Source organism: Miscanthus floridulus, chromosome 15 (assembly GCF_019320115.1).
Source record: "Miscanthus floridulus cultivar M001 chromosome 15, ASM1932011v1, whole genome shotgun sequence".
NCBI classification, from domain to species: Eukaryota; Viridiplantae; Streptophyta; class Magnoliopsida; order Poales; family Poaceae; genus Miscanthus; species Miscanthus floridulus.
This window is the reverse complement of record NC_089594.1, coordinates 2,546,816-2,565,263: the sequence shown is the minus strand read 5'-3', so window position 1 is coordinate 2,565,263 and position 18,448 is coordinate 2,546,816. Positions and strand designations below refer to the sequence as shown.

General features: G+C 44.0%; 2 protein-coding genes, 1 non-coding gene and 1 pseudogene across 3 annotated transcripts; 3 read left to right on the top strand and 1 right to left on the bottom strand.

The window, feature by feature from the left end:
* Positions 1-3,618: 3,618 nt before the first annotated feature.
* On the top strand, positions 3,619-4,689 carry LOC136509273 (histone H3.2-like). The gene has a single exon (XM_066504087.1). It carries the CDS (start codon positions 3,715-3,717, stop codon positions 4,090-4,092), a length of 378 nt encoding a protein of 125 aa, XP_066360184.1. The 5' UTR covers positions 3,619-3,714; the 3' UTR covers positions 4,093-4,689.
* Positions 4,690-5,988: 1,299 nt separating this feature from the next.
* Positions 5,989-8,237, top strand: LOC136508787 (probable phytol kinase 2, chloroplastic). The gene is made up of 6 exons (XM_066503561.1): positions 5,989-6,427; positions 6,865-6,932; positions 7,034-7,168; positions 7,286-7,401; positions 7,540-7,654; positions 7,775-8,237. The coding sequence occupies exons 1-6, from the start codon at positions 6,311-6,313 to the stop codon at positions 8,055-8,057; spliced, it is 834 nt and encodes a 277-aa protein (XP_066359658.1). The 5' UTR covers positions 5,989-6,310; the 3' UTR covers positions 8,058-8,237.
* A 335-nt stretch (positions 8,238-8,572) lies between these two features.
* On the bottom strand, positions 8,573-8,646 carry TRNAI-AAU (transfer RNA isoleucine (anticodon AAU)). Its single transcript has one exon. It is a non-coding gene; the product is annotated as a tRNA-Ile (tRNA).
* A 354-nt stretch (positions 8,647-9,000) lies between these two features.
* LOC136509485 (uncharacterized) lies at positions 9,001-16,454 on the top strand (annotated as a pseudogene).
* The last annotated feature ends 1,994 nt before the right edge of the window (positions 16,455-18,448 follow it).

The following is an 18,448-nucleotide window of genomic DNA, read 5'->3' as shown; positions in this document are numbered from 1 at the left end:
GCAGGCGGACCGGGAGATGGGTGAGCCATCTGGTGCTAAGGCATTGCAGAGTGCCCCTGTTTCGCCAGAATGGCGAAGCGCGAAGACTGGACGCCGCCGAAGAAGAGATGCCTCTCCACTTTGGGACGCCACAGGCCCCATGCCGAAGCCCAGGCGTGCGCTGGAAGCAGGTCGTGAGGCCTTCTTTAAGCAGCTCACCGGTCGCTGCTTCAGGTGTCTCGCCTTTGACCACCTGGTTGCAGACTGCCGGGATCCCATGCGCTGCCTCACGTGCAAGGGTGTCGGACACTTCTCCCGCTCCTGCCCTGCCCGTCGGCCACGCGCAATCTCTTACCAGCTCCGCGCTAGGCTAACAGGAGGCATCCATTCTCGAGAGGAGGATCCCATGATCCAGGAATCCCTCTCCTGGACAGACGGCGCAGCTCATCCCCACTTCTCGCCGGAAGGTAGCAAGGAGACGCCCTGCTCCTCAGCGAACCAGCTTGTCCCGACTATGGAGACTGCGGGCCAAAATCCCCAGGCTTTGGCAGGCAGGTCCTCGGATGACGGCGAGGTAGGCGACGCCTCCCGTATGGAAGTCGGCACGGCGGCGGTGCACGCGTCTGCTACACCGAACATCGATTCCGGCAGGGAGGGATACCCCACTGTTGATCACGACCTCTACGATGACCCTAACGCAGACCGGGTGGACGACATCCATGACTTCTGCAGCGCCATCTTCAAGAGCGTCCCTGAACCACTGCTCCTGCGCCCGACCTTCCCATCGAAACGGGTCTGCAGCAAACGCACGGGAAGGAAATGGAAGAACATGGTCGCCACCCCGCTCGAGCATGCGCCTCGCGGCGCGCCCATCATCGGTGTCGGTGGCTGAACGGGCCCAGAGGAAGCTGATGCGCGAACTCAACTTCATCAACAACCCGTTGCCGGAGCCTGATGCAGCTGTCACCGCCTATGTGGATATGTATGCTGTTGATCTGCCGGAGCAGGCCGTCATGACGATCAGGGCTGCCACGCGCCTGAGCAACAAGAAGCTGGCCGAAGCACTAGCGGCTATAGCACAGGAGATGGAGGTTCCATGAAGCTTAGATGCAAGACCGGTGTTGTTGTGTTTGTGATCCATGTATTGTAGACTAGAGTCAGCACTGGCCGGTCTCCTACCGGTGGAGCTAGGAATGCCCGTGTTCGTGATGAGTTTCTGGGAAAGGTGGACCAAATGCTGTTTGGGAGCTGGTGGTGGTGAACTTAAGCCTAGAATGGTTGCACAAAAGCTCGTGTAGAACCTCAAACCTTCGCAGCCTAGGCTGCGGATGGTAGCACCACTCACGCATGTACATGTAACAGCTGTTTGCTAATTTATTATAAAACAAAGCCGGGAAACTGGATCTTTCAAAAAAAACAAGGTGTTCTTAGTCATGCATATGTCCAGGTGAAGTTTTCTTCATCGTTAATTAGTTGAGTTTGTGGTGTGTTTGGTTCAATTCATTTTATCCTTTCTTGTTTTTGCCCCTTCCCCTCCTTTCTCTCTTTAAATGTGCAACTTCTCCATCATCTACAAGGAGAAATTATATAAGAGTAATGATGCTTCAAGTTCAACGAAACGTTTAATTGGTTAACTAACACTACCGGAGTTTGCCGAGTGCTAAGTGGTTTGTCGAGTGTTTTTTTTTCGGGTACTCGGCAAAGAGCTTCTTTGCCGAGTGCGGAAAATAAAACACTCGGCAAAAAAAAACACTCGGCAAGGAGCTTCTTTGCCGAGTGTTTTTTTTGACACTCGGCAAAGAAGCTTCTTTGCCGAGTGTTTTTTTTTGACACCAGGCAAAGAAAATTTCAAAGCACATTTTGAAGCAGTAAATTAATTCAAATGAAAAAGTTTTCAACTACAAAGTTGTATAACTCATTAAGATGTACAATGTTTATTTTGGTCTTTTCTTCATATAACAAAGTGAAAGTAAATTTGTTCATAAATCTAACATATCTCTCTTGTAGTTTATGAAACTACAAGAGAGATATATAAGATTTGTGAACAATGTTAGAACGACCACGTCGGATGAGTAGATGATCAAACAACCAAAATAAACTTTGTAGATCTCGAAAAGTTATGAAACTTTGTAATTGGCAACTTTTTGATTTGAAATCATCTTATCATGCAAAACTGCATTTGAATTTCAAAAATTTAAAATTCAAACTTTTCAAACGACCTCGGATGGAAAAACAACCAAAATAAACTTTGTATATCTCGAAAAGTTATGAAATATTGTAGTGGGCAACTTTTTGATTTGAAATCATCTTTTTATGCAAAACTGCGTTTGAATTTCAAAAATTTAAAATTCGAACTTTTCAAACGACCTCGGATAGAAAAACAACCAAAATAAACTTTGTAAATCTCGAAAAGTTATGAAACATTGTAGTTGACAACTTTTTGATTTGAAATCATCTTGTCATGCAAAACTGCGTTTGAATTTCAAAAATTTAAAATTCAAACTTTTCAAACGACCTCGGATGGAAAAATAACCAAAATAAACTTTCTATATCTCGAAAAGTTATGAAACATTGTAGTGGGCGACTTTTTGATTTGAAATCATCTTTTTATGCAAAAATGCGTTTGAATTTCAAAATTTTAAAATTCGAACTTTTCAAACGACCTCGGATGGAAAAACAATCAAAATAAACTTTGTAGATATCGAAAAGTTATAAAACATTGTAGTTGGCAACTTTTTGATTTGAAATCATCTTGTCATGCAAAACTGCGTTTGAATTTCAAAAATTTAAAATTCGAACTTTTCAAACGACCTCGGATGGAAAAACAACCAAAATAAACTTTGTAGATCTCGAAAAGTTATGAAACATTGTAATTGATAACTTTTTGATTTGAAATCATCTTTTCATGCAAAACTACGTTTGAATTAAAAAAAACCTCTCTTTGCCGAGTGTCAGACGTCCCGGCACTCGACAAAGAATTTTAAAAAATTAACAAATATTTTGCCGATTGCCAGATAAGGACACTCGGCAAAGAATTTTTTTAAAAAAAAAACTCTTTACCGAGTACCAGGTCAGGTGACACTCAACAAAAAATTAAAAAAATAAAAAAAATTACTTTGCCGAGTGCCGGATCGGAGCACTCGGCGAAGCGGGCTACCATTTCGGCCGGGAAGTCTGTAAAGTCCGAATCATACGCCAGGATGGGTTATGTGAAGCCCACCAGACAGCCCCGTTCATATTCCTGGCCAAAAATCATTAAGGGTCTGTTCGGTTCCGGGGAACCATAGCCTGGAACTAATTCAGCTAGGATTGTGTGTCCAGTTTATATAAGTTTCCTCCGGTTGGAATAGTTCCTGCCTCTGTTTCAGGTCAAACGAACAAGCCCTAAGTGGGGCCAAGGATCCGCATCGAAGGTGTCCCAGCCAATCAGCTCGCAGACCATCGAGCACGCGGATCATCCCCCGCCAGCAGCGCTACCCTGACCGTCCATCCCAATCCAATGGACCAAATTTCTCCACGGCTCGCGCCAGCGCCTCCCAAAAATTTTCGCCGTCCCTCCGTGCCCGCCCAGCACACCCCCTCTGCCACCAGTATAAACCCAAATCCTCCTCACACGGCAGACCGCATCCCCAGCTTGCAATTCCCCATCGCCCAAATCCTCCGGTCTCCCTCGCCGCTCGCTCCCAAGCCAATCCGGCACCGATGGCCCGAACGAAGTAGGCGGCACGAAAGTCGATGGGCGGCAAGGCGCCGCGGAAGCAGCTAGCCACCGAGGCGGCGCGCAAGTCGGCGCCAGCCACCGGCGGAGTGAAGAAGCCGCACCAGTTCCGCCCGGGCACAGTGGCGCTGCGTGAGATCCGCAAGTACCAGAAGAGCACAGAGCTGCTGACCCGGAAGCTCCCCTTCCAGCGCCTGGTGCGGGAGATCGCGCAGGACTTCAAGACGAACCTCCGGTTCCAGTCCTCGGCCGTGGCGGCGCTGCAGGAGGCCGCCGAGGCATACCTCGTGGGCCTCTTCGAGGACACCAACCTCTGCGCCATCCACGCCAAGCGCGTCACCATCATGCCCAAGGACATCCAGCTCGCGCGCCGCATCAGGGGCGAGAGGGCCTGAGCCACCTCTGTTGCGCTTCGTTGGCCTTCTGCTTCTGCAGTGCCAAGAACTAGTACTGTTGTAGATGGGACAGTGCAAAGAATTTTTTTTAAAAAAAAAATTCAAACTTTGCTGAGTGTTAGCTAGAGGGCACTCGGCAAAGAATTTTTTTTTAAAAAAAATCAAACTTTGTTGAGTGTTGGCTAGGGGGCACTTGGTAAAGAATTTTTAGAAAAAAAATAAAAAATCTTTCTCAAGGGTCAAATAGAGGGCACTCGGCAAAGAAATTTTTTTTTTTAAAAAAAATAAAAAATCTGTGCTGAGTGCCTGCAGGGTTGGCACTTGGCAAAGCGATTGTCAACGGGGCCGGCGCCGTGACGGTCACTTTTCTTTGTCGAGTGTCCCTGGGGCTCTCGGCAAAGAGGGCTTTGTCGATCAATTTTTTGCCGTGTGTTCTTTGCCGAGTGCCGCACTCAACAAAGGCTTTGCCGAGTGCAATTTGGCCTTTACCGAGTGCCTCAAACACTCGGCAAAGAACCTGAATCCAGTAGTGTAAGAGAAAGCTTAGCAAAATAAAAGGTTACTACATAAGAGAAAGTGAGACATTGCTTGTAGTTATCTCCTTTGATTTCAACAAGGCCTTGTTTAGTTGGTGAAATTTTTTGGGAAATGGCACTGTAGCACTTTCGTTATTATTTAACCATTAGTGTCTAATTATAGTCTAATTATGCTTAAAAGATTCGTCTCGTGAATTTCGTCTAAACTATGTAATTAGTTTTATTTTTTATTTATATTTAATGCTTCATCCATGCGTCCAAAGATTTGATGTGGCAGGGAATCTTGAAAATTTTTGTAAAATAAAGTGGAACTAAACGGTACCCAAGTTAGAGTTACTGAATTTTGTTCGTTCACGTCTCTAGTTTTCTATACTACGTCCGCTCATGTTTGCTAGGTGTGTATTCGGACTTGAATTAGTCTCCACTCATGTTTGCTAGGTGTATTAGGACTGGAAGAAGTCTTTAGAGGTATTTTGACCACCAGTTTATTCTCTCACAACATATTATAGAGGAAAAATGTGTATTTTCCAAGCTAAATTAAATTTACTATGAATTTTCCTAAAATCACGCTATATCTTGTAATCCATAGATTGAAGTCATATATATTGGCTCCACGCTGTAGGAACTTCAGATGCATGTTTTTGTTCCTCAAATAAAGGAATATAAATATAGTATTAATATAATGATTGAACATAGGAGTACCACGCAAGGAGGAAATCACGTCATCTTATATGAGGCCAATCGTTTATGATAGGCACCCATGAAAAATGTAAATCTTATGAAAAAAATCCATGAGAAGCTAACTAGGGGAAAAATGAAATCCTAAAAGAACATAAATTTGGTTGCATTTTTTTTCTGCAACAAAGACAAGAGCTAAATGTACGCCTTATATATTTATAAACAGAAAAAGAGATTACTTACTAAGAGTAGCAAAGAGTACAGCTCTCAGACATCAATTGAGTATTCTGGCTCAGTCCACAGCTCAGGGATCAGGCAGTGAACTTTCTGTCCGCCCTTTTTTTTTTTAAAAAAATTCGGACCCTGAATTATCCATACATAATGGTACCGTAACCCATATAAAAACAGAGCCGGCTCTTAGCCTTTGCTTTGGCACCGCAGCCTATGTAAGAACTGAGCCCGTTTTAGCGTGAGCGAGACGACGAGAGATTTTTTTTAACCTTATCCTAAGGTTCACTCGCGCTCATGAGAAGTGCAACTAGAGCCACCTAACCAACTCGGCTAGGCACCCGTTGACTTCCGTCCCTTTTTTAAGTGTAACTATGTATTTGTGTTGGTCAATCTTTTTTTTTAATTTGACTAGGTTTATAGAAAAAAAAATTAGTAATATTTGTATCTCTAACTAAGTTTACGATAAAAATAGATATGATTTATCTAATGATACAATTGACTATATTTAATTTCTCAAGAAGCGAGAACGACAGAGTAAAACGAAATATTTTCATGTGGAGTTGTAATAAAACAGAGGAAAGGGAGACGGGCTGAGCTGCAGCATCCCTCTCGGCTCTCTGGCTCTCTCCCCGTCCCCGGCCTTCTGCACTGGTGTCAGGCGCGGAACAGATCCACAATATACATAATCCATCCAGTCAAGCAGCAGGACCAGTGACACACTGACAGTTAGCTGGGCACCTCCGCTCGCGAGTCGCGAGTCGCGAGTCGAGACCATGTGGACGGATAGCCCGCTGCTCCGGGACGCCGGCGCCGCCATGCTCACCGGAGTGGCCGCGGCTGTCGTGCTCCGCTTCTGGGAAGAGGTCGCCAACCGCGCGCTGCTGGAGCAGGTCACGCCGCCTCACCCCCTCTGCTTGCCCCTTGCTTCTCCTTCCGCACACCTGCTATATAATAACTCGGTTACACGAACCTTTTCCTTTCGGAGATAGTAAATAACTTGTGGTTGCGAGCTTGTCTCAAGACGCAAATCATTTCTGTGCTCCGTAATTTGGTTTTCTACTGCTTGTGCTATCAGTACATTCGAGTTGTGATCCAACTTGTGTGGCCCCAATTCGTTTCAAGCTGGCCTGAACCCCACACTCAAAGTCAACCACCAAACTCTAGTACTGCAGCCTGCAGCTTTACTAATCATATTCTGAAACCTGAATAATGAAAACTTAGATATGCAATTAGTTACTTACTTACTAAGCTTATTGACTTTTCTTTCTCCTTTAAGATGAATGAATTTTATTGATTGGTCTCTGTATGACTTTTTCTGTGCGTCTAGAAACTCTGCAGGAAACTGGTTCACATAACTGTGGGATTAGTGTACTTCCTTATGTGGCCTTTGTTCAGGTAAAGTAAAATTTAGGCCACCAACAAAGTTCCTCTTCTTCCGGTCGTAGCCTATCTACCCTACTGCAAATAATTCCTTTGCTTGCTTATTTCGTTTTCAGCTCAGATGATGTGTTTGCTCCATTTCTTGCTCCGTTTATCCTCATCATCAACATCATAAAGGTGACAGTGATTGGACTTGATTTGGTGAAAGATGAAGGTGTGGTTAACTCGATGACCAGGCATGGAGACTGCAGGTATAATTTGCAGTGATCAAATATATATTTCTTGTTCAAACAAAAAGTGTGTTTTTTTTTTGTCAGACATGATGAGGTATTAACTGTTCCAATCTTTTACCTCTTGATTGACTCCAGAGAACTTCTCAAGGGCCCTTTGTATTATGCCTGTGCTATAACTCTGACAACAATAGTTTTCTGGAGGACATCACCCATCTCAATCGCGGTGATCTGCAATTTGTGTGCGGGAGACGGTATTAGTAGCTCTGCTTCTTTCTGTTATTACAATTACAATCTGTGCCTGTTAGTAGCAGAAGAGGTGGTTCTGTAGCCACAACTCCCTCTTTGTTTTCTTCAGGTGAAGCCTGAATCCAGCACACTGTTTCTTTCAGGTGTTGCTGACATATTTGGGAGACGATTTGGGCGTGTGAAGCTCCCTCACAACCCTGAAAAATCATATGCCGGAAGCATCGCCATGTTCTTGGCAGGTTTCATTGCATCAATCCTGTAAGTAAACAATCTATCCGGTACCTTTTCCAATCCCTACATTTCTGCTCAAACCTGAAGACTGCGCATATAACCTGAACCTGAAACTGCTATGTATGTGATGTGTGCACATGAAACCAGGTACATGTGCTACTTCCACATTTTCGGGTTTGTTGACAAGAGCTGGACTATGGTGGCTGCCTTTGGTGTCATATCCCTGGTTGCAGCAGCTGTGGAGTCACTCCCTATCAGCACACGCCTTGACGACAATCTGACGGTTCCTGTCGCATCTGTGCTATTTGGCGCCCTGGTTTTCTATTCCATTGGAGCCAGAAACCTGTGCTGCATGAGCAGCGAAGACAAGAGAAGCATTTCAGCAACCGTTGGAATGGTGTTTGCAGGCGGCGGCAGCAGCAGCAGCTGAAAAGTAGCCGCAGTCCAGGAGCAGAGTTAAGCAGAAAGTGCCGAGAGGTGTGTATATCTTGTCTTGTAACCATTTTCCTGTCTAAGCAGATATTCTTGTAACTTGAGAATTATTAAGGAAAATAAAGAAAGAGGAAAAGCGGGAATAAGTTTATTATGGAAAACAGAGCAGGAGCTCGTAAGTGAGTGAAAACTACAGAGTGCGGTTGTGATCCGTTCAGAAACTTGAATACTTGGTGGTTTGCTGTGATGTTCAGTGTAAGAAAAAAGAAAACAAAATAACACATTCAATCACCAAGAATTTGTTCGTCAGAGTTCTCATAAGGAAGAAAGCTATGTGATTGGCCAAGTTGCCTTTTCTGGAAAAAGGAATTGAAATTGAGCCAAAAAAAAAACTTTCTGGAAAAGAAAGGGAAAAATAAAAAAGTTGTCTTTTCTGGAAAAAGGAATTGAAATTGAGCCAAAAAAAAACTTTTTGGAAAAGAAAGGAAAAACATAAAAATAAAATGTTAAATTTGGCCCATGCAGGTCTCGGACCTGCGACCTTCGCGTTATTAGCACGACGCTCTAACCAGCTGAGCTAATAGGCCACTTAGAACTGTTTGGAAATAGAATATAATTTATATGTACAATTGACTGCGAATTCATTGACCTGACTGTGTAGTATCCTGTGCCCGGCACAGTGGCCGAATCACTTTTAGTCCAAATAGCAGTTAATTAGGATCTTGGTTAGTGAGAATCTTCATCCTCCATCTATAAGCACAATAGGCTTTGCAAAAGGTAGTCCAGTAACGGGCTCAGAGTACTCACGGTAATAAAAAGAATTTTCCACCAGCCATTCCACATTTTTGTTCTGACATGTCACTAACTCTACTCTGCCTATCGATCTGACCCATAATTTTGAAAAGATTCGTTATGGCCTTATTGGAGAAAACACATATTAGATGAATGACCTCAAATTGTTCTCTAATTCACTTTCTCAAGCCTCACCAATTTTCTTTGTCTACACCACTACACCTTTTTGCATGCTAGATCATTTTCACTGGAAGTTCCACTGAAGTTGAAGAACCTATTTGGCTACTGCGAAACCTGGGATACATCAGGTGCTCTTGAATTAGATCACATAGCAGAACTAAGTGCTAGAGTGGAAATGCCAAGAATTGGAGCAAGACTACATGCCAGGATATCATTTCTGTCAGAGGATTGGTTGAAGTCTTCACTCAAAGAGCACATTATGGGTGTTTCTGTTGGCTTGCTCTCCACCATGAATCATAGCCTTGCTTACAACCTGATATGGTGAAATTTAACAGACCCAGCATGCATGTCATCCAATTCCATACAAGAGCATTGTCGATGTTTCACCACCGATAGCCTGCCACAGGGGTACCCGGGGCAGTTTGTTCGGGCTTCAGCGTATGCAGAACTCGACGGTAAACGCAAGAGACAGTCGATTTATCCTGGTTCAGGCCCTCGACCGTGATCGAGTAATAGCCCTACGTCCAGTCGGCGTTAGCCTTTGCGTTGGATTGATTGTAAAGTGTTGTCTGTTGTGTTAGTCTCTTCTCCAGGAACTCCGCCCTCCTTTATATAGTCAGGAGACCAGAGTCCTAGTTGGATTACAATGAGGTTCCTAGTAGGATTACGGAATAATACTACTACTAAGTTTACAGGGAAAGAAATCCTAGTTAGACTAGATCTTCTTCCTTCCTTATGGGGTATCCGGTGGGTCCCGTATCGACAAGCCCCCGAGCACTTCATGGTTGAGTTCTGGAAGCCTCGTCTTGTTCCTTCAGGTCTTGCCGAGCAGGAACAAGCGTTGTCCGAGTGCTTTCCTGAGTGAAACCATGTAGCACTTCTTGGGATCTTCGAGTGGCGTGTGCTTTTTTGAAGAAAAAATACATTCGTCTGGGTGTAGCCCCCGAGCCTCTTGCTATTTAGAACAAGGAGCTGGAGGGTCTTGTCTTGAAATTGTTCTGATTCCTCGTCGAAGTGCTCCCAAGCATATGCCCGGGTTCTTTTACTCAAAAATAACTCGGATATTGCTCGGTTCGGGTTCTTTTTGACATGAGTCCTTGAAGTGGTTTGTCTTGAAGAGATCTTCTTGGTGACGTGCGCTTTTTTCAAGGAAAAAAAAGTGCACTCACTGAGTGTAGCCCCCGAGCCTCTTGCTATTTGGAACAAGGAGCTGGAGGGTCTTGAATCTTATGCTGTTAAAAAGAGCTGAAAAAACCTCTCCTATTGCAGCCCCTGAGCGTCTATCCGGGTTCTTTTATTCAGAAAGAACTCGGATGCAGGGTCTTGGCATATTCTCTGGTAGTCTGCTGTTGTCAGATGTAGTTGTATGGTGGCGGTTGAGTGTAAACGCTGTTTGTTCACGAGTTGTACAGTGTTGGTATATTCTTCCGAATATGGTTGTTCTTGAGTACTGTTCCTTCACGCCTGAGTCCTCTTTCATTGAATTCTGTCTTTTCACTGTGTTCTTTGTTAGGTTTGTTCCGTTGGTGCTCCCGGTCCATGTGCACCGCTTCTTTGGTCTATAAATACCCTCCTGGTGTGCTGTTTTGATTCATCGAGCATTTTGTTGCGTGGTCTGAAATCTCCGTAGTCATGAATATGATAGTTTCTGAAGTAGAGCAGCCCCCGGGCGTATTTTGTAGTTCTTGTATATCTTGAATGTACCAGAAATGTTCTTGCCCAGGTTCGTGTTCTTGCTCCGGAGGTCCCTTTGTCCAAGATTGCGGAGGAAGCTGAGAGTCAAGAATATCTGGATGCCGTTGAAAAGGTGGAGCCTGAGGTCGAAGATTTAGCCAGGAGAATTGTGGATAATCTTTATATTGATATTTCTTCTCCTGATGACGATGCTTGATGTAATTGACCTTTGTACGCCAGCCTCTGTGATAGGATATTATACTCCTTTTTGAATGAAGATTCTTTATTTTTCGTTGATGTCTTCTTTGCATGGATGTCTTCGCCTTGTTTATTCTTCAAATGAGTTGTCCAAGTGATCAGAATTTTTTCTGAGTAGTCGTTTCTTGGGCGTGGCGCGCATCAGCGGTTTAGAGTGGTCATGTTCTTTCATCCGTTGTAGGAAAATTCGTTGATAGGTCGAGCATTTGTATGGCTTTTATCTGAGCCTTGACTTGTCGAGTGCTTATTTGGCTTTTATTTGCGTCGTGTAAACAACTCGGGGTATGAAGATCGTTGTCTTGTCATAGTCCCTTGATTTGTCAAGTGTTTGTTTGGCTTTCATCTGCGCCATGTAAACAACTTGGGGTCTATAGATCGTTGGCTTGACAAAGTTTCTTGATTTGTCGATTGCTTGTCTGGCTTTCATCTGCGCCATGTAAACAACTCGGGGTATGTAGATCTTTGCCTTTTTGTTCTTGTTAGTATTGAAAAGACTTAGGACCGGCGATCTCAAGCATCTTCAGTTTCTTTGCTTTCGTCCGGTGAGCTCAAGAATGTTTTTAGCTTTTTGCTTAACTCGGGGTGTGGCCAGCATCTGACTCTTTCCCTGGTTGTGAAAACAACTCATGATTGGTTCGGGTGTTAGCTTATCAATTACCCTCATCGGCGGGCTCAAGCATCTTTTTAGCTTTTTTGCTCTCGGCCGGTAGGCTCAGGCATAATTTTAGCCATTTTGCTTTTTGGTTCGGGTGTTAGCTTATCAGCTACCCTCATCGGCGGGCTCAAGCATCTTTTCAGCTTTTTTGCTCTCAGCCGGTAGGCTCAAGCATAATTTCAGCCATTTTGCTTTTTGGTTCGGGTGTTAGCTTATTAGCTACCCTCATCGGTGGGCTCAAGCATCTTTTCAGCTCTTTTGCTCTCGACTGGTTTGCTCAGGCATAATTTCAGCCATTTTGCTTTTTAGTTCGGGTGTTAGCTTATTAGCTACCCTCATCGGCGGGCTCAAGCATCTTTTCAGCTCTTTTGCTCTCGGTCGGTATGCTTAGGCATAATTTCAGTCATTTTGCTTTTTGGTTCGGGTGTTAGCTTATTAGCTACCCTCATCGGTGGGCTCAAGCATCTTTTCAGCTCTTTTGCTCTCGGCCGGTATGCTCAGGCATAATTTTAGCCATTTTGCTTTTTGGTTCGGGTGTTAGCTTATTAGCTACCCTCATCGGCGGGCTCAAGCATCTTTTCAGCTCTTTTGCTCTCGGTCGGTATACTCAGTGAAAACAACTAGGGAAAGCCATAATAAGATATATGTTGTCGAGGAACACCATCTTTATTGATCATGAACGTTGATCTCTTGTGGCTTGTATATATATTCTTCCTTGAGTTGTTTTTATGCATGGAATCTTCTTAGTTGGCTGATGTGCCATGTATTGTTGACTTCTTTTCCATCATCAGTTATCAAATTGTACGCGTTAGCTGTCGATGTTTCGATGATTTTGCTTGTCCGAGTTGTCTCGGTTGTTTCTATCCGGGAACCTTTCTCGTGTCTTCTCCTCTGCAGTAATCATCTTTTCTACTGTGCGTCTAAATTCTTCATTGTTTCTCGGATTTTCTTTGCAGAAGTCCTGAAATTGCCACCTAGCCATGATTCCGTGAGAGAAAGCTTCGATCACTTCTCGTTCGGTGATGTCATATACTTGAGCACGTAGTTCGTCAAATCGTCAATAGTAATCTCTGAGACTTTCACCCCTTTCTGCTTGAGTCCTTTTAATTCTGCGTGGGTGATGGGATGCGTAATGACACCTGCGAAATTTTCACCAAAAACTCTTTGCAAGTCCTCCCAATTTCTGATTGACCCTGGGTTTAATTTGTCGAACCATTGGAGGGGCATGGTTTCTAGGGCCATGGGAAAGAACAAGGTCTTGATATCGTCGTCCCCTCCGGCTAGTTCAATCGATTGTGAGTAAATCCTGAGCCACTGCCTTGGTTCAGTCTTGCCATCATATTTAGAATGGTTGGACGGCTTGAACTTGTGAGGTAGTCGTATTGAAGCAAGTCTGTTTACAAAATAGAGGAATCTATCGTGCGTTCCGGCTTCTTTGTATTCTGATTCGGCACCTCCTTCCTGCCAACTATCATTTTGGTGAGAGTAGTTCTGTGGGGATGTCTGAATGGATGCTTCGCTTCTGATCTTCCTTGGTTGTTCGATTCGGTAGTTTTGACTATGGTCCCTTCTACTTTCTCTATTATGACTTCCACTTGGTCCAAGTCTCTCGAAAGCGGACTTCCTTCGATTTTGATCTTCCTTCCTATGAGATGTTGACCTGACAGGTAGTCTTGAGCGGGCCCTTCCGTCATGCGTCCTTAGGGCTGCTGACTGGAGGAGGTCCCGGAGCCGTTCCTATTTTTCACTAGGAAGTGATGTCGCTCCGAGTTCTTCTAGTGCTTCTCGGATCCTATTGTAGGGTGTATTCGTCGCGCGTCTTTCTTCGACTTCTTGTTCTAATTTTCTTCTGTCGTACTCAGCTAGATCTGACTCATATTTGATCCAAGCTTCCTTGCGCTGCCTAGCACGGCGTAGGCGTCCTTGTTTCAATTTGTTTCTTCTTTCTCTGGCTTGCCTCTTACTCTCGGTCTCACCATCGTGCCCCTGGATAAAGGGTGATATGTTGGACTCAGATTCATCCGATGACCTAATGTCGGGTGCTTCTGGAGGGACCAATGGTGATCGAGGACGTCGAACCATAAATACTTCTTGTGCGTGAATTGTTCTGTTATCGGCGCCGGTTTCCACACTGTCAGAGTTGTTGGTGATTTTAGTAGAGGCTTCAAGGTCGTAGATCGAGTCTCCTTCTTGGTATGGTAGAATTGTTATCGTCGTCGTGCCGACTAGTTGGGTACCGTTGTCCTCAGGAACAGAACCTGGCCAGTGGACGATGCAGTCTTGAGATGTTATAGTTAGTACGAGACCTTCCTGAGCTCCTTTTAGTGGCATTCTAAGCACTGGATCGAGGGATCCTTCGAGTCGTGCCTGATAAGATTTTGCCATGTTATGGAGTCCAAACAGAAAAGGACCCGACTTCTTGAAAGAACTCTGAGTGTATTCCGAGTTGTTTTCTTGATAGGCTGAGGCCGCGTTCTGGAGCCCCACCGGAAAAGAACTTGGTTTCTCGAAAGAACTCGGTAAAGACTCCATCTCGGATGCGGAGCCGGAGTTTGAGTCGGATGCGCAAAGCCGCGAAATCTGAGTTGGATCGGACATCACGAGCTGCGCGAATCTTTCGGCGAGTTGATCTGTCGTAGTCGTCGAAATAGAAAGGTCTTCATGGTGATCCGAATCTTTGAGGAGACGGCCTTGGAGCTTGTCGTTGTCGCCTGCCTCGCAGATCCATGAACCGAAGATGAAGGTTGATCCCGTCGAGAAGATCATGTTGTCAAGGTCCGTCGAGCTCTCGGATGCAAATTCGCCGAAAGCCCCTACTTGGCGCGCCAACTGTCGATGTTTTACCACCGATAGCCTGCCACGGGGGTACCCGGGGCAGTTTGTTCGGGCTTCAGCGTATGCAGAACTCGACGGTAAACGCAAGAGACGGTCGATTTATCCTGGTTCGGGCCCTCGACCATGATTGAGTAATAGCCCTACGTCCAGTCGGCGTTAGCCTTTGCGTTGGATTGATTGTAAAGTGTTGTCTGTTGTGTTAGTCTCTTCTCCAGGAACTCCGCCCTCCTTTATATAGTCAGGAGGCCAGAGTCCTAGTTGGTTTACAATGAGGTTCCTAGTAGGATTACGAAATACTACTACTACTAAGTTTATAGGGAAAGAAATCCTAGTTAGACTAGATTTTCTTCCTTCCTTATGGGGTATCTGGTGGGTCCCGTATCGACAAGCATTTAGGACATAGGCTTTTGTCCTCTATTATGTATGTGTACAAGGATGACCAGAAGGACTCAAGCATAAGGCCTACACGTGGGTATGCTTATTTGTCATCTTACCAAGTTGGATGCCTTGCACCAGGAAGCAAAGACTCATGGTGTCTTCGTAAGGTATATCTGATTTCCTTTCTAGTCATCCTTTGCTTCCCATAAAACCAGGGTGTACACCTTTTAATCATATCCTTTTTACTTTTATTTTTCTTTTGTAGCACTCTAAGTCTTTGGACATTTTATACTCATTATGCATTGTCTTTGTAAGTCTTACTTTCTTTTCCAACTGCACAATCAGTACTACCATGCACATTGCGGCCACATCCCGAATTTTTTCCCTCGAAATATACTTTTTGATTGTTTCTATGATTAGTGGACCAATGCTAAAAAAAACAAAAAGTTTCGTGGTCTGCTAAAGCAGTCAAATGGCAGTTGGCTTTGTCTTCAGTCCTAGTTCCTAACAAAAAAGGTGGCAGTTTTAAATTTGAATTTCACCATTTTAATCATGTATATGTTCTAACACACTGCACATCAGGATTTCTTTTAGTTAAACAACTGGATTGATTCAAATTGAAACATATTTATTCAGTCGTGCTTAATATCATTCATTTTGTTGATTGCCTATTAGGAAGTTGATCTTCGAGTGGCTTTCCCACTTGGTGTGCTGAATGGTGCTCTCAATGCTGGCATGGCTGCAGGAGTCATCATTCCGCTGGAAAGGAGATCCACAAGATCTATTTTACCACTTTCAGAAAGATTTTACTTGGGTGGTAACAGGTCCCTTGTTTGCCGCTTGGGTGGACCATCATCACTCTCAGGCTTTGAAGCAAAAGGTCTGGACCCGAAAGACTTCAGAACCTCTGCCCCAAATAATTCTGAGAATGGTGCTTTTGCTTCTCCTGAGCTACATGGGGGAGGTGACATAGCAGTCACAGCCTTTGCTGATCTGTCATTTGATCTTCCTCTGAAGCCGCTCAGGGAGCTGGGAATTCATGGCCACGCATTCATTTCTGCTGGAAATCTTGCTAAACTAACAGAGCATGGTCGTGGGAAGTTTTCCCTTACTGATTTCCTACAGACATTCAGAAGTTCTGCAGGATTCGGTGTAGTTGTGCCAACCAAACTGTTCCGCATAGAGGTAAGTCCTGTGGCACTTTTCAAATTTTCCGGTGAATTTAGTGGTGAAGTTGGTGCTTAAAGTTTACTTAACATTTTCTCTTCTTTTCCAGATGAACTACTGCTACATCCTAAAACAGTTTGATCATGACAGGGGGAAGGCAGGCGTACAGTTTAACTTCTCATCACCCTAATTTGTTTGGCACTTGGCAGCATCACCTCACGCTGGGGACTTCACTTTTGGATGCTGATGTGAATGCTTTGGACTGGAATGATGGAATAGTGTTTGTCCAAAGATCCCGCTTGAATCACCCAATAGTAGGTATTGACAAATGGTTGCTTGCAAGCTACATAGTGCTGACCATTTCCGGGATTGTGTTTCTTCTGTAGAAAAAGTAGGAACGGCTGATGCAAATCCTGAAACGCCAACATGCGCATTATGCAGAACAGTGCGGTTGTTGCTGAGCTACGTAGTGTTGAACATTTCTGGGATGATTTCTGTAGAAAAAGTAGGAATAGCTGATGCAAATCCTGAAATGCCAACTTGCGCATTATGCAGAACTGTGTACTAACATTTCCCAACCCTTCTCATTTTAAGATGTGAGGAAGGCTAGGATTTGCCAAGTTTGGGTATGAATATGCTATGGCATGCTGAACAAATGTTGCCATGACGAATTTGTTCCAAAATTGGATACCGTACCGACATGGAAGGGGGAAATGAGGATTTTTTTATTTTTTTATTTTTTATTTTACCTAGGCTTGCCAATGCCATGTATCGGTTTCCGTTTGTGACGATCCCTAAGTGAGGTGTGGTGGATTTAATTGAATGAATAACCAATGGCGTGATCTCGATCGCATCACCTGACCAGAACAGGTCTGATCAATTTCAAAGGGAACAGTGACGTCTCTATCCAGGTGACAAGGTGCTATGTGCATCATTTTTCTGCAGATGCAGGTGAGAGGTGACGCACCCTCCATGTTTAAATTGACACAGCCAACACACACATGAATGAATGTCTCAACGACAGGTCTGACAAAGATGTCCTTGAAGAAATGGCAATGCAGATGAAGCAGCAGCAGCCAACGAATTGAAGCAGTCGAGTTTTTAAGACCGATCCATCAAGCACCACTGATTGGTCTAAGAAGTTGCAACAAGCAAGCAGATATACATATGGCTGGAAACGTACCATTGGCGCAATGCACATGCAGACGACTAATTCTAAACGGAGAGTTGTTGCAGAGCGATCATACATCATGTCACTTTAATTCTACTGTACATGATCAATGAATTGATTCAACAGCCTAGCTGTACACACACATGAAGTTCCAATCAACAAACGAGTTTTCTGGTTGTGTCTGCCCACTAGTAAAATGTAGATTGACGGATGAACCTACGACGATAATGGTGGTAGTACCACACCCTTCCTGTGTTTCTATATATATGGTCCCTACCATGTAGTCATACTACTTCAGGTTTTTTTTTATAAAAAATATTCTAGACTCGCTGTTCAGCTTCTTCAGTTTTGATTTCCTTTTCCCTTTTGGCAAGAGCTTTCCTAACACTCTGATCACTCTGTATCTCTCTTCAATAATAGGGCCATGCACACACAGCAAGTGATAAACTGATTGTACTAGGTTCTAGATTTAATGTTGTGACTTGTAAAGCACAAAACCGAAAGGAAAGCAAAAGAGGCTGTAAGCTTCAGTTTTCAATGCTGATCTGAATGATCAGGACTGGACTTGATGAAATTGGGTTGTACAAATATCTCTGTGTTGTACAATCATTGTTGGCAATCTACAGAGTGTTGTCCATTCTTAGGACTCCATTTTGCGCTAAGAAAAAAAGAGAGTAGGAATGCTTATGCAGATTTTATGTTGAAACGCCAACACGTAGGCTCACCTACAATGAACTTGTTGCATACTGGATACCTCTGTTCTTACTGATGTGAAGGCATGGGCAGAAAGGATATAATCTAAGACTATCCTTGTCATATATACATTTGTGATTTGTCGGACAAGAAGCTTTTGTTTGGAGTATAATATACATAGAGGAACATATCCGCCGTTTTTATCCAATTGTGTTGCTGATCCCAAACGAAATATTTGATATTTATACCAGATTGTACCAAGTGAACAATGTCTTGACAATGACACAGTGACACTACATATCATCCAGATTTCAGAGGGTATGGGGACACATTAATTTCTATCCAGGTGCTTTGTACATCTTGCAGAATAGAGGGATTTTTCTTCAGGTACAGGTGAGGCAGCCACCAGTCTTTGACGCAGGCACAACACACAGGTTAGGCCAGATTGGTGAATTTGTATTGTTGCTGGACACACAGTCACACATGAATTTGTATTGTTGCCGGACACACAGGCAGTTGAACTATATATAACACTACTGGAAACAGGGTCTTTACCGAGTGCAAACTGCTTTATCGAGTGTCAAAA